The sequence below is a fragment of the Anopheles funestus genome, chromosome 2RL (assembly GCF_943734845.2).
Source record: "Anopheles funestus chromosome 2RL, idAnoFuneDA-416_04, whole genome shotgun sequence".
NCBI lineage: Eukaryota > Metazoa > Arthropoda > Insecta > Diptera > Culicidae > Anopheles > Anopheles funestus.
In genome coordinates this window covers 46105915-46132658 of record NC_064598.1, presented here as the reverse complement: position 1 = coordinate 46132658, position 26744 = coordinate 46105915, and the positions used below count along the sequence as shown (strand labels likewise).

Below are 26744 nucleotides of genomic sequence, written 5' to 3'. Positions count from 1 at the left end.
TCAACTAAAATTATTGAAAGATTTCAGATATTCTGTTTTTGTTCTCACTCTTTGTGGACTTGTGAGTTACTGATGAGTTATCGTGCTATTTTAATTATTATCTTTATTTCTCTACAAATTCGTACACTCAGTTGTTTAAATACTTTCAAAGGAGGTTGCATTTAAATTTCAGTTCAATGTATTTGAAATAGACTTAACACAAATTAAAATGAGACAAAATGATTGTTTGTTTTGTACTAGATATATGGCTTTTCACGGTTCGGTGAAAGAAATATCGGTGTGCAGTTCCCCAAAGTTCACACAATCCAGCTTGTGTGGGGTTGCAGGGTCACAAAGAAGAAAAAACATTGTAAATCTATTAGATAGAGTAAATTTGTTAACTTAACTCCAATTTCCCATTTGCTGTGAAAGCTTCACGGATAGTCCGTAGGATAGTCGATCAGGATAAAAAAATCAGGTGAAAATCAATAAGCTTTTCACCGTAATAAGTGTTTGTCCTACTGACGACGTAGAAAATAGAATAGAAATCTACTGAAAACCCTTGGAAATTTAATCAGGAAACACTCGAAGCACTTTAAGCAGGAAAACTCGAAAAAATTTACAGAAAAAAGTGTAGAAAACCTGTTGCCATTATCAATGTTGAGAATTTCCAGTCAAATTGGACATTGTAAAGCCAAAGAAAATATAATCCAAAATGAGGTATTATGGCCGCCATGGCACAAATGAAATGGTATAAATCGATACATAATTCAAAAAATTGAATGAAATTAATTTATTTATTTATAATTAAAATTAAATGTTAATTAAAATTTACATTTTTATAACAGATTGTTTAAAAATGCCTTTATAGGAAATGTACTCTCAGAGTCTAAAATAAAAAAATAGTAAAATAATTTCAGTTTATGACATAATGGGAAATTTTTAAATTAATGTTTTTTTTACTGAAAATAGGTTAGAATGTTTCTGATAAAAAAAAACAGAATGCAATTTCAATATAATAGCTATCGTGACGTACAAGTATATCATGTAAAAAATATCTGATGGAAATTTCAAATCAATTACAAGTTTAGCAGAAATTCCGTATATCGATTAGCAAAACATTGTATTCGGAAAACGGCGTTTGAACATGAATAATAATAGATGAACATGAATATAATCTACTCTGAAATAAGATCTTTCAACTGTTGTTGTTCCAAACATTGTATTAAAATGCATTGAATAGCTCATATTTTGAATAATTAATCATCTGATTAGTAATGTATTCCCACCACTTTGTCTATCAGTTTCACGAAGTAGGTAATGTTTTGGCAAAATATTCAATATCGATTGCATAGCTAAGCAGACGTCCCGGAATCCCACGCCCTTTGCCAGCGGGGTCACACGGCTCACAATCGTTCGAGCTTGTCTTGAGTGTTTGAGCATAATTTATTGATCGCTGCTACGACGATCGACGAATCCGACGGAAAGCGAACCAAAAGTAGAACCCAAGTAGGTCAGCGTGTAGCCGCGCCCTACCACGCAGTCGACCTGAACTACGGTTTTGACCCTTGGTCGATGGTTTCGGGACTTCGGCAAGTACCACCCGACCCATCTGCAGGCTTTTATGCTTTATCCGAACGCCAGTATCGGAGCCCCGTTGTCGTGTCCGTTTGGAATCTTCATTTCCACCAAATACACGATCCGTTCCGCCCGGGCTATATTCACGTAATGCCCAAGCAAATGCACCTCACCTCACGAACTACGGTGCAAACCTGAGTCGGATCTCAAGATTCCGACCTGATCGTACACTAATTGTGCCGAAGGATATGCCGCAAAAAGGGAACGAGAAGCAGAAATGGAAGTACCCAAAACAGGAGCTTCCGTGCGGGATGTGTGCAAGTGTTGATAAATATTTTCAATCGCACCGTGTGGCATCCCTGCAGTGTGCCGGTGGCTTTTACTAACGCTGCTGCCTACCACCATACCCGTCCCGTTGGCCTCGGTACAAGCAGCTCGGTGTGTGGTTTGTTTTTTTTGTTTGTACGATTCAGCCAGCAATAGGAAGGAAAATAAGGTGCCAATGGGCAATTGGCTAGCATTTTGCTACGGCATGGCACTTGCGCTACTTCACCTGCACCTGCTGGGTGTAACCTGTGGTGATTGTTTGCCGTCCGGGAAATGCATTGATCACCCGCCGGTCGGGTAGGAATGTGTTCGGACATAAAACAGCGACGCGGGTGTTTTGAATGGTCGCCATCATGCTGTGGCTTGCTTTTGCATGAGCTTCTGCAACACGATTGCAGGAGAGTTATTGCTCAATTCCAGTTGAAACGTTTCCGTCCGTGCTTGGGTTGTTTTGGGTGGGCTATATGCGTGCTATTTGTCACTTTTTATTGTATATTTGCAATGAAAGGTTCGAATGAGCTTTCCGTCGGTGGAAAAGCCACAAAAAAAGGACACGCATTCCGTTGTGCAGTGAGGTTTGATTTTGTTTTGTTGGGTTGTTGTTATTTTAAAATCGTTTGTGTGACGGTTGTGCTAGAAAGATTGGCAAAATTGATTATAGTGTAATATTGGGTAAATATTGACGCTCTCCAGGAGTGTCCTTTGTTGGAAAGGATTCTTTTAAACTTCGGTAAATAGAGGTTTTTTGGATAATACCTCAGTAAATACATCAAGCATGTAGATGCTGTAAGCTATTGTTTATTTTTCTCAACTTTTCGATACATCTTCAAGCGGGTGATTTGAATATAATTTTGAAGCTCCCTAACAAACAGAATACGCAGGAATTCCATTAGAATGCCATCACAGCTGCACGGTCCCGTTAGCCAAGATAAGTCCTAGTGATGGAGGTTTGCCCTCATTTATTTCCACAATATTACCATAATACCGACACTAGCCATATCCATTCGATCCATCGAACGATCGACCGGATCGCCATTTTACGCACGAGTTGCAGATGGGGAATGCGACGGGTAACGACCCATACTTAAAGATTGGCCCGCAAGAGGCATCTCGCACAGTGATCAAGAACGCGCGAGTACGGCGAAGGATTGGCCATGCGTGACATCACCCCACCAAGAACCGTGTCACAGTCACCCAGAGTCAGCTGGATCAATCAGCATTTGTGTGTTTTGAATTGTTTCATTCCCCTTCTAGTGGTTCTTCCATCCTTTCCTGCTCGAAACATGCCACTCGTATGGCGAGGTGCGTTTTTCACTGTATTTTGGCAATCGACCACGCATGATGCCATCGTTACAAATTTACAGTTACAATCACTTTGCATGCCGAACAAAACGGTGCGCCTTACAGTACTCCCCCATCTTTGTTGTGTCCGAGTGAATGAACTTTTTTGCGCAAACAATAGCGTACTGTGTGGAGGTTAGGTTTTAATGGAAGCGTTTAAATAATGATTAGCAGGCGATGGGTAATATTTTATAGTGATCTTGCTGGATGGGGTAGGTGATGGAATGTGCAGGAGAGCTTTGTTTGCTCATAGTATAGCAAACAAAATAAAATAAAACTAAATCGATAAACTAAACTAAAACAATTACTTAACCTTTATCTATCAACTTTGAATATCTGTTAGGGACTTCACGATTACTATTCTTAAAATATGTAAATTGAACTACATCGGTGAAAAATACTTAATTCATCCCAGGGACCCAGGGGCAACTTGGTCCCAACTTTTTCCCAGAAAAAGATCTTTTTGGTCCCAAAAAGATGAGCAACTTTTTGGAGCTTCGGGCCACTTTAAAAATTAAAAAAGGTGTTGGCGAGCTGCATTGCAGGATGCATTGATATAATAATTATTGTAGTAAAGTTCCTTTTATTTGGTCTCTTTCGGACTCGATGCACTGCTGGATTCTTGAAAAAATAAATTTCGAATTAGAACACTTTTTTTGGGTTAGTTTAGAGTGTTGTAGCACAATCTGAATTTATTTAATAAAATTGTAAATTTGACGATAAAAATTAAATATTGTTGACAGAAAATATTTTACAGTATGCAAAAATTGCATTACATTGGGATTTCGAAACATATTTTTAAGGTTCTGGTTTATAAAAATATTTCACTAACATTTGTTGTGGGAATTCGAGCTTAGGCTGAAGGGTCCTGAATTCAAAATCTATCCTTATATTTGGAAAAAATTCGGAAAAAATATCTTGTTGATAGAGCTTGAAAACAATATCCGGATGCTAATATTTTGAAGAATGTGAAATAAATAAACATGAAACAAATAAATTTATTTTTTCTTGTAACAAACACTGACAGTTGGTACATACAATTTGGCAACAAATGATCCCTTAATTATTTAACCTTCATTTCAATTTCTTCCCGGGTACTTTCCCGGGCATGTTTTACAATTTTAAGTGCTAATAATATTTGAAATAAAGATTGGCATGACATTTTGAAACCATTTTTGCGGGCCGCATAAAACCACTTGCCTCAAGTTGCTCATGCTTGATCTAACCCATTTAGCATGATCAGTCAGCTTGTCAATGATTACACTGGTGCAACAATTAAGGTGCCAATGATGATAATGAAAGCAGTCGCACTATCGCTGTACACCAAAAGAAAGCAAAACCACCGGTTGCATACCTTTTAACTTCACATCTCCGCAGAAGATTCCATTTGCGGAATTCTTAAAAGCCACGATCACGATAGCTCCGACAGTCGCTCCGTGACGTGGTGACAGCGACGACGAGCGATGACGAATTGAAAACTACTACTCACTTCCTTCTGCGTGGCACAACTTCCACCATGGCTGTCCTTAAGCGGAGAAGGTCCCCCCGTTCCATTTGCCGTCACTCCACACTTTCCGTAACCACTAAACCGCTTTTAGCACGCGCGCATGGCTGAGAATGCTTCTTGCGTTTGGATTTTGTGTCACCGTGCGGTGTGATATTGAGGTTAATGATAGTTTGTTCGTTTATACGGCTGCACGTATGTGTCTCTGAGTGTTTTGTGTGTGTTTCTATGGTTGAATATTTACCTTCCTGTACGGTTGAATCTCTTCAGCTTGACGATATTTGTTGTCATCCCGACTGTCGTTTCCCAGTTGAAATTGTCGTTCGGGTTTGATATTAGCAAAAGACTTTAATGCACCATCATTTCACTTGAGCATGCAAGATACTACGGACTTTTGGAAATGGTTAATTACAGGTTCCGGCACCGTCCATCCGACCCAAAAAACATTTATTTTTCAATTTTATTTTATGAATATTACCGTCGGTGGACATTCTGGCAAATGGTTAATGGGTGTGTTTGTTTTGTCGCAAGGTTCCGTTCCAGTTGCACACAACCAAGCCACAACCATTAAGAGCCTAGAAAGCATGGTACGAGAGTAGAAGACTTGTGGTAGACAATTTTGTCAATTTTTGGAGCAACACAAAAACAAAAACTACATACCCGTGTTCGTTTCGCTTCGATTCGAACGTAGGTTAGAGGAGGAATTATGCGTACGCTTCCGTGGCGATGAGAATGAAGGTGTTTTTTTCTCCTGCCTTCTACCCGATCCTGATTTACTTGCCTACCAGCACAATTTGCAATCTCACGGGAGAAAGTGCTGCGTAATAGAATGCAGAAGTGGTGCGGTTTTTTTTGGTTTTTTATTGTCAGCTGGAGTGAGGTTTCTGTATGTTAAAATAAAAACACAACACAAGTGCGTTCCTTGATCGTGGGAAGATCGTAAAAGATGCTTGTTTTTTTTTGTGTTACATGTTCGTGTGAGAACGTTACTCATCTGGTTTGAAAGATATCCGAAAGACTTTCAATGTTTTGCAGATAATTCTTTGTTTATAGAAACGTGATTTTTTGCACCTTTTCTCTTAATAATTGCTGCAGGTTAAGGATGATGTAGTAAACTGGGTGTGTGATTTGTTGAGAACGAAAACATTTTTTTTCTAATTATTTGACCATTCATTTTCCTTTGGCAGTGAGTTAGCGTTCTTTAATGATACTTTTTGTTTTTTTTTGCAAGGTAGCAATCGTCTTCATCCCACCGAGTCACATTGTTCGGTCGGTTCGTTCCATGTTCGCAAATCTAGGTCACCGCCAACGCATGTCTTACTCACCACTTTCGGGCCACACTGTGGTCACTTTACCTTTTCCGGCTAATGAAGACGCAACTGGATGCCAGACAGCTAACCCTTCATCATCTTCGTTGTTCTTTGCTTGAACGGTGTTGTTGTGTGTGTGTGTGCATTTTTTTGTTTCTCTGTGCGTGTACATTATTTTTACTAACCTTCGTTCCTGCTTACCTTCGCTCGTAGCCGGAAAGCGGGGCTGATGAAATCGAAAATGATTCAGTGAAAACAGCGCACGGCTCTTTCCTGTGGAGACGGGTGAAAAGAGTAAAGCCGGAAAGCCACCGTGAGCGAGTGGCCGAAAACAACAACAACAAAAAAACACACGGTAGCAAAACCTTGGCCTTGGCATGGCCCGCGAAGAAAGTGATGATCGGGCGCCGGGAGAAGGAAGCGCGTACGCAAAGCAAACATTCAGCAAAAATCGATCGTGACCTTCTATTGTACCGGCACGGTTCCCATTCGCTTTATAAAAGGGCAAAATAAAACAGCAAAAAAAATACCGAACACTAAACTACGCGAGAACTTTTAGTGCGCTGACGGTGAACGAAAAAAAAACGAAAGAGTTCAACGTCGCCCTGCAGACGGTAGGCGAGGAACGTTCCAAAAGTCGGCGAAATGGATTTGGTTTTTATTGAATCCAAATTGTACACCAGTCGTTTGGTTGTGTTTCACGCTGGTAGTGTGTGTGAGTGTGAATGTGTATACGTAGACTATTTGTCTGGCAAATGTCATACCGGTCGCGCCGAACCCGTTCCAAGCCGAGTGGCCTACTTCCCGAGCGGATCTGGTCCGACCAAAGCCAAACTACCACTGATCTATGGTTTTATTTTCTACCTTATCCTAATAGTGCGCTTAGTCGCCCGGTAGCCACACAAGGTTTTAAGGCGAATGAAAGAAGGCAGAATGTGTTGCGGTCACAACCGCTTGACTCTTGAATGCAACATTGGTCCCGGATGGACGGATAGCTTGACAGTTGCTGTGCAATCCGATCACCATCTACGAATCTGGAATTCTTCAAACCACTGACCGGCTGATGGTATAAAAAAATGGGTGAAAATAAAAAAAATCAAACCCGTTCCAGTGTTTCTTTATTTGCTCCTGATTTGCTTCTGGTACGGCAAGTTTATTATTATTTTTGTTATTAATTTCTCGTTGCACGTAGTTTGTTTTCATGCAGGATTTGGTCTCTTTATGGTGTTCGATAAAAAAAAACGCTCGATACAGCAAATGTGGAATGTTCACTATTTTCTTTTGGCGTTATGTTGTGCCTTCGCTGAGAATGATGTAAAAAAAAGCCCCGTATCATTTTATGCTTTTTAATGTTTGCTGATACGCTTTTCCTTTGGGAGCTAGAGGAAGATCCGTCCTGTTGACTGTATAACCTTAATTAATGCATAATGATACATCGTTTGCTGAAACGGGAATTGCAGGCTTGAACATTCTTGAAAGGGACGAAACTTTCTGTTTAGTGGCAGTGGCATAACAAATTATATTAGATCAAAGTTAGAATGGGCCAAGAAATGTTATGGTTTTGCAGACATTATCACACCAAGTTTAATGAAACATTTTCTTGCTTATAACAGTGATACAAGAATAAAATAATGCTTTTCTGCTTTGTAGATCTTCAAATGTTATTAAAATTGTTACATTTTGATTTAATGTAGGCAAGAAAACCCTTTCACCATTAACATTCTTCTCAATTAACTTTTCAAAATTAAATCAATCGTTTTATAATTGTTTACGATTAATATCAAGTTTAGTCAGTCAAAAAATTTAGTCCTTAAGCATTTATCAATAACAAGCACTGTTCAGCGTTTTTAAAATCTGATTTGATTGTTTAAAGGCACAGGCAAGATAGCCTTAGAACGACAAAGGTTAAGCAGACATACTGGTAGATGTATTAATGTGGTATTATTTTATTAAGACTTTATTTGATTTTTTTGTATCTATTTTTTTTTTAAATTTGTTTTAAAAAATATTATTAAACTATTCTACGATATGGTTTCTCTTGTGACTGAACATTAATTATATATTGATGCTAACGAATGTGTTATCCACAAATTAATTTATTTTCTTCCTTCTCAATTATTTCGTAGGGGAGATGTGCACGAATGCTTTTCTTAAACACTACTTGAATAAAAAAACACCTTATTCTTGAAACATCACTAAACATGGAAATAATTATAAATAATTCAACCGACTTATTTAGCTCAAATGGTGACTTTTTATGGACTATCGCACCGATAACACCAAACATCTAGCTCCCACAGACTGTTTTGCATCGCCAATGACTATCAAAGCCCGGGGCAAGCCCTACTGACCAACCTGTTTTCCCGCTCCATACTCCTCACAATAGCAACACACCGGGAACACACTGTGGCTCGGTGGAGTGATTTTTTGTTGTTTGCTGCTCCAAACCCATGCTTTTCGAATTACCGCGAGGGCATGAAGGAAATGAGTTGGCCTCGGTGGCTTGAGGCGTTTCATTTCTCCCTTGGTAGCAGTGGAAGGAAGTCACAACAACACCAAATATCCATATGCTACCCGAACGAGACGCACAAGCACGAAGGAATAGTAAAGACAGTCCGCACTGTCTTCCCCATTGGCGGCTCCCATACGGTGCGTCCTCACACGCACCGATTTAATTACTCATCCTCACTCAAAGCCTCATTCGTGGAGATTTGAATTAATTAGCTAATCTGCTGAAAACTGTGCCAACGGAAGTGCCAACGAGGTGGCTGCCTCACCCCGATATGGGCGGAAGGTGGGATTTTTTTTCTTTCTTCTCCGGGTCAGGTTTCTGTCCTTCTTTTTCACCCACTATTACTACTATTACCCGACAGCCTCTATGTTGAGAGAAATGAAAAGTTTTGTTTTCGTTTCAGCCCACTTTTCAGCCGTCAGCTCCGCTTGCCACTGGCTGGTGCATTCTTTTCTGTTTTGTTTCCGAGCTTTTCCGCTGCCTGCCCGATGGTGGTGTGTTCCCGCTTATCATACTTTGGGACCGCCAGGTTTCAGGTCAGAATAATTCCCGTCCCCGAGGTCGCACAAGCCTTCCCGCAAAAAAAAACCTGCCGACCAGGGAAGACCGATTAATAAATTGTTCCCTACCGGGTGTTTCACCCATTTGTGAAGGCCATACAATGCAATGGGGCAATAGGGTGCTGGTAAATGAAGAGCGTGGTGCAGAATTTCACAGACACCATCACCAATGTATGCCGGGCCTGCTCGCTTTGCCACCCTTTTGCTATGCGCGATTGCGATTCGCAGCGTTCGTCACTTGCGCTCGTTCCCAGCGTTTAAGTCACCCGCAGCATTCGCTGATGATGGTCGTTAAAGCAGCGTTTCAGCGTCACCCGTCATGATCATCTTCCGTTGCGCTTTTGCCGCGTCACGGGATGCAAAAGGGGATACGAGACCGGTTAGATTAGGTTGGGGTTGAGATTTAGCGGGTTTAAAGTATTGCCATCTACTGTGAGCACGAAGAAAACGTGGCCGTCTTGCGGTGCGGACGGACTCGAACGTACCGCAGAGGCTCGTTAATTTGACAGCAATGAGATGGAATGAGTCGACGGGCCTTCAGTTGCTTCAATCGTCCGGGTCCATAATTCACCCGTGTTGCGCCGGATGCACCCGGACAGACTGTCCCGGATGCGGTAGATTGATTGTGGAGCTGATAGCTGCCATACTTCTGTCATAGCTCCCCGTAAAAAACTTGGCTCTTGGTTTTGTTATTTCGATTTTTTCCCCTCATGCGTACTCTCTCTCCCTTTCTTTCCATGAGCTGCAGAATCCGACAATCGTAATGATCAACAAATCAACGCGCTACGTTTGGGGAAGGCATTTTATTGAATTAACATTATCGGCATTCTTCGTGTGGGTACACACCGTATCCATGATCAGAGCGGGAGGAAATCAGTTGCGCAGCAGAACGGTGGAAGTTTGCTGAGGAGTGGTGAGCAGAGCGGGACGATGGTTGCCCGAAACCAGCTGTCCGACGGTCGGCTGTCTAAGCAGGACGGCTGGCTGCAGGGTGTGGACGAGCTGTGCTCTCGATCCAACCGATGGCTGATGACGTACGACTGCGTTGAATCCGCGTACATCGTCCGCCGTATAGTCGACGATACGTTCCGTGCCGTCCGATTCCAATGTGCGGTACTGGCCTCGTACCCTATCGCCGTTGCGCACTTCCTGCTGGCTCTTGATGTCTCCCGAAAGCTCATCGCGCACAGCGTATCCATAGCTGTAGTCATCGCGATCGTAGTCGGATTCACGGCGATCCTGCAGATCCTGGTCCTGGTTGCGGCCCGAATACCGTTGCTCGTTGTACTGATCATTATAGTTGCGAGAGGATCGTACACCATCGTCATAGGATCGGAGTTGGTTCAAACGTTCTTGTGATCGACGACCCAGCTGCTGTCCGTACTGCTGTGCATTAGCATTCACCAGCAGCAGAGCAAATGCGATGAGCGAGATCTTTGAACAAAATGTACAATGTTAAAATCTACCGAGAAAAAATAACTCATGTTTTACCTTTGAAGCCATTTTGGAGTTAGTTGAAGCAGGATACAAACGGCGCTGATAAGAAGTAGCAACTGTAGTAACAGATTAACTTGTGTTACTCGTAGAACACTCGACTACCCAATGATGTCTGTTGTGGTAGAAGCTTGGCCGTTTTATAGTCGTTCTAATAGTCGGAATTGTACCACAAGTTGAGGTTGTCTACCCGTGAAACATCACACTTAAGGTGAACTATCCATGTGCTGTAGGCTGGGCAACACTATCACATTTCATCCAGTTGATCTTCATGCACTAATTGATTACAATGTTCACATTTGATGTTCAGTTGCATGAAATACATGTCGGTTTCCTTGTGGTTAAGGTCTTGGTGTCTGATTACGAGAGAAAAACGATGTGGTAATGTGCTCGATAAAAGCGTTATATTGTAGTTGAAATGTGTGGCCGCGTTATCTTCAAGGTTATTTTTGTAAAAATATAATTTGAAGAGAAGTACAATTTTTTTAGAATTCAAAATCATTGTTCATATTAACAAAATTTTTTTATATAATATATTTTTATTTCCCAACTACCATCTTTACTCGTAATGTTTTCCATTTTTTACATGATTTTATTTAAAACGGTAAGAAAAATAAAAATAAAGTTATTTGTTGGATAAAGGCGTGCAAATCTTTAATAAAATTTATTATTTATAATTATTTTTTAAACTTTTCAAAACATAAAATTTCATAATGATATAATTGAAGGATATTTGAATATTGAAACAATTTTTAATTTAAATTTAACGTCTATCAAATATTTCAACTAACAGTTAGAAAAACAACTCAATTTGGTGAAAATTGAAGTAAAACTATCGTTTGCTTGGTGAAATGCGACTCGCAGACAGTTACCCCGCACGTTTGTCCATAAAATGCATCGAGCAGAACGTTAACCCAATTTTCGTTAAATCAATTCGATCGAATCCATAAATAAACTCCCTTCCGCATCGTTCCCAACCGGACCAAAGTGTCAAAAATATCGAACCACCAATTTTGGCCAGGTTTCCCAGCGTTGACCGCTTCCGGCCCGCACGGCCAGTGATTTATGAATGAACTAGATTTCAATTTCCATCGACCAACACCACCTTGATTGTCTACTCGATCGCGTTCCTGCCTGGCTAGCTCGAACCACTTCGTCTCATTAGAGACATCGGCCAAGCGGGTGTACCGAGCACTCGCTTACTTGTTTGTAAGGGTATGTGGCGTGAAATGGCGGTACGAAAAGAAAGCAAAAAGTAAGCCAACCACCTGAAAACTGGCTCCGTAATTTTGAGACCCAAAAAAAAGTACCAATAACAACAACAAGTACCCCTCAATAGCTTCAAACGAACTGCCGCACGTAGCAAAAAAAAAGCGGGGAAGAGGGCAATTGGCCTAATGTTGGTCCGACGATGGACATTGAAACATGATACCGTACGCAATGATCGTAATCATGGTGCGATGACGCACTAGATGCCTGTTACTAAGCCAGTTGTTCAATGAAGATGCTTCAGGGCAGAAAGTGTCTGCAGTGTCTGATCGATTCCGTGGTGTACCATGACTTGTAGTCGATGTAGACATAGTGGCTTCTTAGAGATGCATCACAATCATTGTAAGCATAGTGTATAGGATCGGTTGATATTGTAGGTAAATCAAACATAGAATACATTAACAAGTTTCTCACACACACACACAAACGTTTGGAAACGTTAAATAAAAGTTCTAAAAATATCAAAACTCCGTTCGCATGGTTTGACCTACTTTTGGCCACAGCGCGATTCACTTTCCTCTGCCGAGTTCACGACGTAAGACGCAGCAGGAAACGATAACACCTTCGTCTTCCGTTGACTTACGAAATGAAGCAATAAACCAGCGATTCAAGCTCGTGATCGTTAGTTTACCCAGTTCCGGTAAAGGTTTGGCTTTTCCCTTCCACCTGCCACGTGTCCCATTCCATTGGTTGGAACTTCACCCGTCGGTGGGAATCGAATCAGGAAAGGAGGTGTGTTTGACAAAAGAGTCAAACTATGAGAAAAGAAAACTACTCACAGACCGAACTTGCATCAAATTGGGAAATGGTTCTTTCTTTCGGGAGGGAATCAAGCTGAACGATGATTAGCCGATGGGCGTCGTTCATGGGTGTGCAAGACTCGGGAGGAAGTCCTAGATCCGTGGTTTTGTTTGACTCGCCAAACATCGTTGACCTTAATTTTTATGACGCGAGCAGATGACGAGTGCGGTAGATTTTTGGCCAACAAAATAGGCTGCCGTCTGGTACGGAAAGAAGAACTTGTTTTAGTTCTTTCCCTTGTTATTTTTTTTTATTTTGGGGAATCATCGAGCTAACTCGCATTGCTTGTGGTTGAAGCTGTGTTTTCTGGTTTTTGGGGCAAAAACCTGTGCGTACGTCATGGTGGAACAATGAAAACGGGTTACGATAAAGATGATTCTTACATCTCGCTAAAAATTACTTTGCAGAACTTTTGGAGATGGAACTGTAAGTATTCGCTTTGACGCTGCTGTTGGGCTGAACCAGTTCCGAAAATGATGCATTACCTAAAGCAACAAAATCATTAACGGTAAGCATTCACGGCCCGGCAAAGAATGGCGTTACTTATAATGGTTGGTTTGTCGAACCGTTTGATGTGGCAGAGATGATTGGGTTTGGGGGGACGAAATAAGAGATGACTTAATTTAAGACGGCATGATTTTGACAGCTTTTTTGCGCTTCTCGCTGACACTACCGCTGAAGTCTTTCAGTTGTTCGTGTCTTTACATAGCGGTTTTGAAGAGTTTGTTTGATTTGGAAGTATTTGAATGGAGTGTGTAAAGTAATGCCATGGGACTGAAATTTTAATATGAAAATTAGTAAAAAATAAAACAAGAATTAAAAAGATCAACATCAGATCGAAGGTTTTACTCTTTCTTTCTAATAGTCGTAAAGCAAAACAATTTTTTATTAATCTTCTTTCAAAAATAAGTAAAATTCATTCATTCCAAGAACAATGATACTGTTATGATGCAATGAGGCATGATTTTACAAAGAAATAACAAATAAAATGAAATCATTAACGCCGAACAAAAGTTGTAAATATTGAATGTTAATATGCACCCACTGTAGGCACCAAAATGGTGTGAAGCAAACACTTACATTGAGATTTATTCGCATTGTCCAGCGTTCCTGCTGGTGGCTTGCTGTGCGATAATTGAGTGCTTAAAAATGTCCTCAAAAACATGGTTGACATTACATTTTTTACGGATTGGTTCTTTACTGGCAATCTTAAAGAACGCATTGAAGAACCGTTTGAAGGATGCGTAACGAAACGTACGAATAATATTTGCTTGTGTACTCCCCGTCTGTATGCCCTTGACTGGGAGAGAAGTTATACCAAATGCATCCAAACACGACCAGTAAAATCGTTTGAATGAATGTGCTGTTTCGTTGTGTAAATATGCGAACAGAATTTGTCATCCCTTTGTTACGGTAAATACATTCGGGACCGGACAGATGTGCGCCGGGTTGAGCTTCTTCCAGGTTATTTTTTATTTCCACTCTGTTCAGAGCGATTTGTTTAAGGGAGTTTCTTCTACGTGGACACGTTTTTTGAACATTATTGTTTACCTGCAATGGACGCAATTTTTCACCAATTTTTCATAACGCCTCCTCACGAGCGCAGAAAAGTATGCAAATAGATGAACGTGCACACGCGTGATAATGATTCGAAGTCGAGGTTGACGCCTAACGGGATGACGAAGGCCAAGGCCGGCTGGATATATTTTGCATATTGCGGCATTGAGTGTTTTATTGTCGGAAATTTAAATCGTTACATGCAACCTACAGTAGGATCAATAGGGTCGAATGGCAGACAAGCATCTCCACACATGTGTGACATGCTGATGGACACCGTTAATTTCATCAGCCGCTTTTTAAAATTCCCATATCACATGTTCTGCAACCTTTCCGTATCCTTCACTGGCTTACTGGCGTTCATTTTTGAACGAACATTTTTACGATATTTATGATCGGTCGCTTCATTTGCATGTTCGGTCACCATAAAAACGCCGAAGTTTGAGCCGCTCTGGTGCAGTGTCGTGAAAATGCCGAAACTTGAATGCTTGCGGTTCGTTTGTCGGTGCCTGTGCGCCGAATCTGGGAGGAGCAATAAATAAATAATTATTATTATCATACAGCTCTAAATTTGCTTCCATCGACCCCCGGGACATGGACAACGGCACGGGAATGTGACTTTCTTTCTCAAGCAAAAAAACATCGAAAACGGACGCGTGGTGCATTGTGCATACGATGGAAGTAATAGGATGATAATCGATTTATGTCCCATGATCTGTGTGGCCTTATCATAGTATATGGGGCAAACATTTAGATTAGTTTCCTTTTTATGAAATTATAATAAAAACAAAATAATTCAGCTCCGTGTGCAAAATATGTTTAAGGAACATGAAGTATAAAATACTTGGAAACACGAAAATGATTTCGCAAAAATGAAATATTCATACCCAACCTATGATATACTACAAATTAAAAAAAAAAAGATAATCAACTCTTATGCTAGGAAGGCAGCCTTTGACCCATATTAACGTGTGGTTTATTCTCCAAGATGCTGCTGAGTACTTAGTGAGTACAACCACATAAACTGGCGACTAGCTTGGGTCAACATCAGCTCTCGGCGGCTAGCATCCGTACAGAGGTGCGTGCTGTACCTGCTGGCAAAAAAACAAGATAGTTCATGGAGAGCTAATGACGAAAATGAATCGAGGATCATTAGCTAACCAAGCTGAATACACTGGAACACAAATTTAAATTGTGTTCCAGAGTGTCATCGGCCTATAGCATTGTGCTGCAAGAAATCCACAACAAAGAACAAAGAAATGTAAACTTCAGACTTAGTCTGCTTGAAGGCACCGTGCGATTACTGAATTAATATTTACATTAGCTTCTGAGTTATCACCAACAATTTAATTTTGTCATATTTAAAATCAACTTTAATTAAGTTAGTGAAGTTTAATGAAGAAAGATTCTTATCATTAAAAATAAAAAAAACGGAAATAAACAATTTTGGTCCTCAAAAAGAGTCCTAGAGAATTGTTGATAGACTAAGAAAAGACTTTTTTAAACAAGAAATTTTAACTTTAAATACAGAACTGTACGATTTGTTTGAAAGAACTTAAGCTACGCAATGTTGTATCTAGCTAGCAACATGAAACATCCTAAACAGATGTTAACTCTTGCCATTGTTTTAAAACACTATCAAGAGAAACCGTCTCTACAAAGCCAAATACAAACGATACGTTACTCTCATCAACGCCCGGAAGATCGTAGCTTCAATGCAAATCATCACGCCGAACATTAATCAGAAATAAATCACAATTTTTGGCAGCAACATAATGTGAAACAAAATCAATGAGAAAAAATAAAAAAATAAAACAAAACACTAGCGGCATCACCGCAAATTGGTACCCGCACGAATGGGGCTGTAATTATCCTTCTACGGTTTCACGGCGGCAACCCATCACGGGACTCCACGACCAGCTGGATTTATAATTTGGTTTTCCTGTTATTTCGCTTGTTTACAAAACTATCCTCGCCCATGTGGGTTACCAATCATCTTCGCTTCCCAAAAACCAAAACTGGTCAAGAGTGATGTCCTGCAGCAGTGTGACGCCAGCCTTCCCACCACTGCAAACTGGTTTCTTTTCCTTGCCATTCATCACCCTGGTTGGTTTGTACCAAGGGTTAAGCATAAGGAAATACTGGTGAGCTTCGGGGCAGTTCGTCTTATCATGGCACCACATGCGTATGAAAGATACTGGCCTCGCTGGTACGTCTTGCACGGTATATTACAAGTTGTCTGGATCACTTTCTGTGACAAAAAAAATAAATAAAAAATAAAATCCCGTACACGATCCTTCACACTATAGGTATGTATACGAAACAGTTAAATTTAAAATCGCTTCCCAGCGTTCTTTTATTCATTCAAAACTGGCCCGAGGGAGCTTCCGGCCTTTTTTGGAGGGTGCACCGGTCCGCAAAAAACCAAAGCAAAACAAAAAAAATCCCCCGACAAAACGAAGGAAGGAACAAAACGACGTTGTAGCTGGAATTTAGGACACCACGCCCGAAACCACTGGTATGATTCCGTCTGCGTGAGGTGGTTTTTTGTTTGAAAAGCGAAAAAGAAACAAAAACGCATAAATACTCCGCCACACACACACACACGGGCGAGCGTCTCGATCCCGCGTGGTCATATCATACGTTGCGTCAAACGATGCTCTTCCTCACATGATGGCGTTGAACCCGTTACGCGAGCCGCACGGATTCGCGGATGGAAGCATTTTAATTACATTTTTATGTTCTCGCTCCCTTCCCGCACCGGACACTACCACTTCGGGCGAACGCCATTTGTTGGTCCTGCGGGCGAAATGACCAAAACGACCCATCCCAAGATCGTTGTGTTTGTCTTCATAAATACGCACCCGTTGCCCCCGGGATGCACCACTCCAACCGGGTCGTTAACTGACTGGAGACCAGCATCGTTCGAGGTTCACCGTTGGCCGTGACCGTGGACCTGTACCAGTGGTTCGTGGTCATACGTCTCGATGGTCAGGTGAAAAAGGGAATAAGTGAAGGAAATGGTGAAGTTGGTGAGTAATTTTGACCAACGGTTCGGCAGTACAGATAGTTTATATTTTGTCAAACGAATTTTCGACTCTTTTTAGTACTGCTGCTAAAGATGCTACCCATTGAAACACACCAGAAATAAATCTTAATTTATTTACACATTTTTATAATTAACTTGCTTCGGTATGGCTCGCCATCTAATGTAATGTTCGCTATATGTAGATACTATTCGAGAACTTAATGGAGAGTACATCTCATCAAATTACGCTATATCTTTGAATGTAAAACGTACTACTGTTTCATTTTATGGTCTTCAACCAGAATTATTGCGTTTCATTCTCTCTTGCACTCAAGTATGTTAAACCACTTACACTGGGTACAATTGTTAAGTTAAACACAACGAATTTGATATTTAATATACACAATAATCCAAGCGACGTACTAACGGTCTCTATCCTAAGACATTTATGCTATTGAAGTTGAATAATTTACAATAAGAAAAATTCTAAAAACGTATTATAAAATTATAAAATTAGTTGGAAAACGTCTAGGATGTTACAAGACAATTTTTTTGGCTTATTACTTCACTTCTTAGAATTATTGGAACTGCAGGTTGAACTAATATTTATACTTATTCGAACATAGGATGCAACAGATTCAATACTCCTACTTTCGTGTATGATTCATTTTTTGAAACATTCTATGAAACATTGAAACATAAATTGAAACATTCTAACGTTGTTGAATTGAAACATTAATGCATTACAAAACCCATCTTGGTTTTAATAGTAGTTTCAATTATTCTGTTATTGATATCATATTAAATACAAATTTGAAATATATTCATGTTGATGCAAATTTTTTCTTACATTATACACATCAGTTCATAAATTAGCTTCCTTGCCAAAAATCTAACTAACCTTGATTAAACCAAACCGTTGGCTCAATTTACAGGTTCTCTTCGTGATGCAATTTTGGTTAAGGAGCCTGAATAGTATGATTTATTGTCCAACGCAAAAGTACGAACGAGGAAGACGATGTATGCCTAACCGTACTAGTGGCACTGTAAAGAATGAAACGATTCTGTTACGCGAAAAGTAAGCATGTTTTAGCCGACTGACCCACAAACACCCGGCATTGGTGCTTAAGATGATGCACAAAGTGAACCGTTCTTACGAGGAAAGGAAAATAATCTGAAGAAAACAAAAAGATGCAAACAAATGCACGCAACCTCACGTACGTTACCGCATTGGCATTCTGAATGGAGTGGAATAAATGAATGCAGTGTATCGCTAACAATTTGCCGCTGTAAGAAAATGATGCAGTAAGAACTGAAATGCATTAATAAATTATTTAAGATTTTACCCCTTCAGGACCATAAGCTATCCAATACTAAAAATGCCAACACAATAGAATATTTTAGCTTTTGAGGGTGTAGAATAGAAGAATATCTCCAGAAAAACATAGCAGGATGTGTAAGTTTTCAATAATTTAAAGGAAAAAATTTTCCTTATGGATCATAAAAATAAATAAACTACTAGTTTGGTTATTTATATCGGTTATTTTTTGTTTTGTTTTCTAATACAAATTACATTATGAAATTTCCCAGAAAAGTAAAGTACATAAATATTTATGGTTTTCCACGAAACAATTACGTGCACTTGTGAAGCACAAATGAACGTTGCAAAAAATACAAGTAGTATGTGTTTTTGACGCAATAAAATTTTACAGTTTTTCTTTATTTATTTGTTCAGAAAGGCATTTACCGCCTTTGACAGGCATTTAATTTTCATATTTCGTTAAAAAAAATTTGTTACAATAATAATTGAACAATTGGTAACGATTTTTGTAGATGGGAAAAATGTTTCCCTTGAGCGTGAAAGGGTTAAAAAGTTGCTTTTACTCTATGTTGCTTTTAAGCTATTGCTAGGTATTTATTCAAAATATTTTTAGTATATTAGTACGCCTAAATGATTTCAATATAATTTAGTTTTAAAGAAAAACGCTTAATTTTTTTAAATAAATATAAAAACCTAACTAATAATGGGTTAAACAATGATTCGTGTTTTTGACTTGCAACGAAGATTTAGATGTGAGGTATTGAAAAAATAAGTAAACTAGCATATCATACAACTAGCATTTTACTGACTATGTCATAGCAAACGATTAAACAGTGTGTTTCACATTTTTTGCACAATTCAAGTTCATATACAAATCGCCATGAATAAGTAGTCCATTAAAATATTGATAATTTTAGTTGAAAAATAGTAACAGCATATGAAAGCAAATCAATTAATGTTTAGTAAAAACATAACTACTGAGTATGACAAATAGACAAACTCGGTGAATTTCTCCATCGACACTGCGTTGATAGAACCAAAAGTGAATCGGATCCTTTGTTGACTGCGCATTATCAGCAAACCGATCGTAAGAGCCTCCGAACGATACTCTCGATGAAACTTGCGCGAATATCGTAGCTGCAGCATCCACTCAGTCCCATAAAGCTTATCTCCGATAGAACGATTCTTAGTGCAACAGAAATGAATAAAATATAGAATTAATTGTTTGTGAAAGGTAAAGGGCTCCTTACCATGTCCTGTAATTTCTCCACCAACATACAGAAAATGAAGTATTCCAATACAACGGAAATAGGATATTCGCTCAGAACTATATTCTCACGCAATGCCGGTCCGCGTAGTGTCACGTAGCAGCCGGCCGTCACGAGTCCCAGCGAAAAGGTATGGTGCTGAAGAAATACGAAGCTTGCCATTCGTTGTAGCTTCGGTAGCATTCTGTAAGGAGATGTTTCTCAATTAAATTGTACCACCAGATGATACTGCGACTGAAAATAGTTACGTGAAAATTTCACTGTGACGCTTTGCGCATTTGCTTAGCTGCTCATGTAGAATGGACCAAAACTGAGCTTGATCATGGAGCGCCTTTTGAGCGATGAGTTGGTTTTCAACCGTTTTGAAAACTTCCCCCAAACAGACGGCCAGTAGTTCCATCTCACCCATAAATCCCGTCAACATTGCATTGACTATCGAACACGCCATAAAGAAACCCACCGTTGGGAAGTACAGACAGTTTACGTACAGGAACTGATCAAACTCGGTTCCGGTTGGCTCACCGCTTATTACCAACATGGCGTGTTTTTTCAAGTGTTGCTGGGAAATCCATGTCTGGACCAGGATAAGCAGGATACCTAACTGAGGTCCAAGAATTAACCAGTTACTCCAGCGATACCAGCGCTCCCGAATCTTGGCGGCAAGCGGATGATCTCGTGCAAATGAACGATCGTTCAAAAAGTCACCCAATTCTCGAAACGCATCGTAGTGGATGGTGAAGATCAACATCAGCAGTAGTACGGCAACTAGGACCGTGATACCTCCGCACACGAAAGAGATATAGTTAATATCCTCTGGATGATAGCGTACGTAATAGAGCTTGTGTATCAGACTGGCGAGATATACAAGGTAAGCTATAGCACGAAGTATAGTGACGAACTTCACAAGTACTCGACGCGAATTAATTGGATATCCTGCCACCACTTGAAATGGGCGCAGAAAGTAAAGATAATCACGATCTTCATGAAGATGTCGTGCAATGTCCAATTGATGTCTTATCCACTCCATCTCAACGAATAAACTGACCCTATAGGATTGTGGCCAGGATATCAAGATGTGACGACCTTAATGAGAAATTACATGGGAAATTGCTCGGTTCAGGACGTATTGCATCGGTCAGAATCATTGACTATAACATAGAAACGGTAATCAACCTAATCATTTGAATTCTTTAGTTAATTCTAGTTCTTCAAATTAGACAAGCAATAAAAACGGACAAGTTTCAGGTCACTATATTTTAGGGGTATTCCCGAAGACATGACCGTTTTCCAAGACCCATATGAAAAATGCATAACAATTTTCTTACCCTTGTTAGTTCAACTGCTTTGTGCATCCAGAATGTGCACCAGAATGTGTTGTTGAAAGAAACTTTGAATAGCTTTGTAATTGGATGTTTATGATCAGAAGGGCAATGACTTTCTCTCCTGTTCGATATTAGTTTAAACCTTTCATCTTTTTTTCCTTTTAAGGTAAGCAAGAGTTTATCGTAGTCATATGCAATGGTGATCGATAACAAAAGGAAAGAAGGGGAAATAAGGTGAACGCCTGATGTCAAACAAATATGTACTGAATGTTATGGAATGGTAAACAATTTACGTCTAAAACTTCTTAAGGAAATGGTCCTTTAACAGCCCCCTTGAATGTATGGGAGATATGCTTAATTGGTGAGCATGGTATCGAACAAAATTTTAATGAAAGTCCGCGGCGTTGGATTTTCGGCTGCTTATGTGATTTATTTCTTCCTACAGAGGTTTCCTAAGATCCTGTATCATTGAATATTAGTACCAAAGCACGAATAATCCTCATGGTCAGCAGTCTGCCCACGATTCATCTTTTTAAAATTGTGTTGAATCTGGTAAACGCTTTAATTTTCTTGAAAATAATGTTTAACAATTTCCGCTAGTTGTTGTGCTGTTAAGTGTATTTATTATTAATTTATAAAGGCATTTAGTGATCATATTGCTCGGGATAAGACAGTTTATATTGTATTAGACAACTTAGTGTTTGACACCTATTCTAACATGGCGATCTATCACATGGTTTTCTAGTAATTTGAAAAAACCTTCGGCTAACACTATAAAATGAAACCTGCAGATTGTAGTGAAGTTTTCTACTTCACATAAAGCATCAATGGCAAAACAAGCATTTATGGATGAGCAACGTGGTTGATAGTTTAGTGGAAGATTCATGTAAACTTTCAAATAAACATAACATTCCACGAAAGCAAATCAATTAATGTTTAGTAAAAACATCAAAATCGTATATGACAAATTGACAAACTCGGTGAATTTCTCCATTGACACTTCGTTGATAGAACCAAAAGTGAATCTGATCCTTTGTTGACTGCGCATTATCAGCAAACCGATCGTAAGAGCCTCCGAACGATATTCTCGATGAAACTTGCGCGAATATCGTAGCTGCAGCATCCACTCAGCCCCATAAAGCTTATCTCCGATAGAACGATTCTAAGCGCAAAAAAAGGAATGAATGAAATATGGAATTAATTATTTGTGCAAGGTACAGTGCTCCTTACCATGTCCTGTAATTTCTCCACCAACATACAGAAGATGAAGTATTCCAATACAACCGAAATAGGATATTCAAATATGACTATATTCTCACGCAATAACGATCCGCGTAGTGTCATATAGCAACCAACCACCACGAGTCCCAGCGAAAAGGTATGATGCTGAAGAAATACGAAGCTTGCCATTCGTTGTAGCTTCGGTAGCATTCTGTAATGAGGTGTCTTAGGCACTAAATTTTTGCAGTAATAATAAGCTGTGTAAAAATAATTACGTGAAAATTTCACTGTGACGCTTTGCACATATACTTAGCTGCTCATGTAGCGCGGACCAAAATTGGGCTTGATCATTGATCGAGTTCTTAGTTATGAGTTGGTTTTCAACCGTTTTGAAAACTTCCCCCAAACAGACGGCCAGCAGTTCCATCTCGCCCATAAATCCCACCAACATTGCATGGACGATTGAACATCCGAGAACGAAGCCCACCGTTGGGAAGTACAGAAAGTTCATGTACATGAGATGATCAAACTCGGTTCCGATCGGTTCTCCGCGTATTACCAACATGGTGTGCTTTTGCACGTGCTGTCGTAATATCCATGTCTGCAGTAAGGTGAACATGATACCTAACTGAGGTCCAAGAATTAACCAGTTACTCCAGCGATACCAGCGCTCTCGAATCTTGGCGGCAAGCGGATGATCTCGTGCAAATGAACGATCGTTCAAAAAGTCACCCAATTCTCGAAACGCATCGTAGTGGATGGTGAAGATCAACATCAGCAGTAGTACGGCAACTAGGACCGTGATACCTCCGCACACGAAAGAGATATAGTTAATATCCTCTGGATGATAGCGTACGTAATAGATCTTGTGTATCAGACTGGCGAGATATACAAGGTAAGCTATAGCACGAATTATAGTGACGAACTTCACAAGTACTCGACGCGAATTGATTGGATATCCTGCCACCACTTGAAATGGGCGCAGAAAGTAAAGATAATCACGATCTTCATGAAGATGTCGTGCAATGTCCAATTGATGTCTTATCCACTCCATCTCAACGAATAAACTGACCCTATAGGATTGTGGTCAGGATATCCAGATGTGACGATGTTAAAGTGGGTGTCGTCAAACCTGCACTGCATGGGAAATTGCAGGGTTCAGGACGTATTGCATTGATCAGACCTATATCCTTTGTACAAGGAACAATAATCAAATGTAATCAGTCGAGCCCTGTAATAAAATCCTCTTTTCATTTTGAAGAGGCATTCTTATCGCATCAAGTTTCAGCTCATTATATTCTGTGGCAGGTGTCGGCAAAGTTCGGCTCGCCGGTTGATTTTATCTGACCCAAGAGATTTTATTTTAAATGATGACAGCCAGGCGTAATGCTAAGAGGAATTTTGGAAAGATTCACTAACGTCACAAGACAACACCACATACAAGAAATGCATTATATCTAAAGCATTTTTTTTCCGCGCAATGCCTCCTCAAGTCTAAATCTAAAACTAATGTCTAATTATGAACAAGATGATAAGTTTCTCCTTATTCTCCAAAAAATGGCTTGAGAAGTATGAGTTTTACTTGAAGGATTCAACTTTCTTAATTAATTCACAATGCAATCAGTCGATATTCAGCTAAAAAAAGGATATCCTGGTGCAAAAATTTCTTTTGAAAATTTTCGTTAAAAGTGTGCCAACCCCTGATTTAATGGAGTTTACTTCTATCGGTTAAAAGTTTTCCCAACGACAAGATCTATTAATCAGGCCCTATGAAAAATGCATATCAAAGTCCTCCCTCTCGTTAGTTCAAGTGATGTCTATTGTGCAGCAGAATGTGTCGTTGAAAGAAACTTTGAATGACTGCTTTGTAATTAGATGTTTACGATCAGAAGGGTAACAATTTTCCCTCCCGTTTGATGTTAGTTTATACCTTTGATCATGCTCCCGCTTGACCCCATGTAAAGGCAATCGATAAACGAAGAAACTTATGGGTGCTTTTATGTAATTTGAACTACAAGCTAGTTTTGGTAATAAATAAAATATGATATGAATAATAAATAGAAGTAATAAGATTGTGAAAATATTTAAAACTAGCAAGACTCACAATTTTTTTATGAAAAGAAAAACGAAGTACAAAAATATTAAAAATTGTGTAAATAAATGTATCGTATTGGAATACAGGTTCACAATTACACCTTAACATAAAGCCCTACATTTTGCCGATTGTTTCCAATGTGTATAGTTGTGCGCGTACAGCAAAGGCAAGAAAGAAAAGTGATCAATAAAATAATGTGCAATAAAGTTGCAAAACAAATGGGCACGCATAATGGGAAAATCGCATCACAACCTGCCCGAAAGCATGGGTGAGAATAAATCGCACCTGACCCGAATCGGTCACCGACGACCTCGTGCAACTCGGCGAGGCAACAACGAAAATTTTCAACACTGACCTTCTTCTTCTACCCTAGGCTATCGTGCATCTTTCAATTAAACTACACCAAGCGAGGGTTTTGGTCACGGCCTGCACGGATGATCGGACCAGGTGCAACGAGTGAACCATCTTGTGGAGGAAGCATTCCGTACGATGTATGGAAGGCACAACGTAAAACAATGGCAAGAGGTTGTATCGATCAATTTTCGTCTGGTAATTGCATTTATCAATATTTTGATCACGCCCTGGATGCTTACATTTTCCAACGGTGCGTGCATACTTTTGAGATACATCCTGTTTTAATTTCTTATAAATAATAGGAGGGATTGTTTCTTTTTTATTTCTTTTAAGAAAAAATTAAGAATTCCAAAACTGGAACATAATCGTACCGGTGGGGGCTATCATTATCGGTCCAACAACATTAACTGCATTTGCAACAGCTCATCCCAAAATGGTGGCGCTTATTGTGACCTCAAATGCGGTTCACGGTTGATAACTTTCACCCAAGGTCACGTCCTATGCATGGATTGGCAAACATTAGAGCAGGAAGCGGATTTTATGATCCTCGCATGGCGCTGATGGGTGGTGTCAAGTCACATTCGGCACCAGACGGCACCGAACGGCCGCAACACTAATCAACGTGACACAATTCCTTCCGCGTATGGGCCGTACGGGAGGTGCATTGGCACAGTTGCCGTGGTACACTAGCCAAACAAACGGGCTAACGGATATTGTTCCACCGTGGTCGATGGAGACACGGTGATAAAATATAGCAAATCCGCGCTCGTGGAATGGAATCGATTCGGAACGTATACCATCGGTTTAAAAGGCGTGAGCTGCATAACGGAGTTGGTCGAAGAATATAATTAAGTAAGCCCAAATGGTGGTGCTCCGAAAACCGTCATCGAACGAAGATGTCTGCTCGCATGTTGAAGCACCGTGCACTGCCCAATTCTATGCACATACATTATTAGAGATACACCTCGTGGTGCCCTGCAGCCACACGGAAAGCAATTGGGCTTGACTGAATGAATCATTTCATTACTGCAAGCAACCGAAATGATTAAACACACTTTAAGTGTAAATATTTGTTGTTATTAAGTTGAGCTCATATTGCTAGGATGTTTTGTTAGTTTTTTTTAATAACCAGAATTGATGAAGAGAAGATACTAAAATCGAAAATGATTTTATTTGGAACAGAAAGACGAATGGTTACTGAAGTGAGATCAGCACGTTGATCATTGTACGGTCTCTAAATAAACCCGAATAGTTAATTAAATGATTTTTCAATAAGGGGAAATTAGTTAACAATGACTTATTTCTGATTTTGCAGTATAGAATACCGCATTAGTAAGTAATAAAACAGATGATCAATTGAAGTTATCGACAGCATTTAAATCGGGCACCAACAATCCATAATATCTTGTATGCAAGGCTTTCCTCAGAATTTCACGTACGTGCAAGCTCGCATGCAATGAGTGTGCACGGTGGTTAATCCAATTGAAATATTGAGAACATTTTATGCATTTTAAAAATAACTTATTATTAAGCTTTATTTTTAAGAGTAGTAATTATCAAATAGATTATAAAATTAAACATTCTGTTTGTGTATGTATTTTAAGTGCGTTCATTGCACATTTGATTGAATGTTTATTTTTCTCATTTTCCGAAACTTACTACATGAATTTATGTAATTTTATATTTTGCCTAAAACACAGCCTTGTAAGAGCTTGATTACAAGCAGCATTCGATAAATTTTTATACTTTTATTACAATAAAATCAATTCAATTACGGTACTACGAGTGATGGCTGTAACCGTCAATTTGTGTCGTTGCCCTGGTATCCGAAACCGCATGCGGAGCGGATAGGAACGTAGCTGTCACCGTGACACGCGGTTTGTTGTTGGTTTTTTTCCTCTCT

General features: G+C 39.7%; 2 protein-coding genes across 2 annotated transcripts; both read right to left on the bottom strand.

Moving 5' to 3' along the window:
- Window positions 1–9895: 9895 nt before the first annotated feature.
- Window positions 9896–10737, bottom strand: LOC125765478 (cuticle protein 21-like). The gene is made up of 2 exons (XM_049430679.1): window positions 10603–10737; window positions 9896–10545 (listed from the first exon to the last, which is right to left on the bottom strand). Exons 1-2 carry the CDS (start codon window positions 10612–10614, stop codon window positions 9985–9987), a joined length of 573 nt encoding a protein of 190 aa, XP_049286636.1. The 5' UTR covers window positions 10615–10737; the 3' UTR covers window positions 9896–9984.
- A 7597-nt stretch (window positions 10738–18334) lies between these two features.
- On the bottom strand, window positions 18335–20065 carry LOC125765492 (uncharacterized). The gene is made up of 2 exons (XM_049430697.1): window positions 19832–20065; window positions 18335–19766 (listed from the first exon to the last, which is right to left on the bottom strand). The coding sequence occupies exons 1-2, from the start codon at window positions 20030–20032 to the stop codon at window positions 19530–19532; spliced, it is 438 nt and encodes a 145-aa protein (XP_049286654.1). The 5' UTR covers window positions 20033–20065; the 3' UTR covers window positions 18335–19529.
- Between the last annotated feature and the right edge of the window lie 6679 nt (window positions 20066–26744).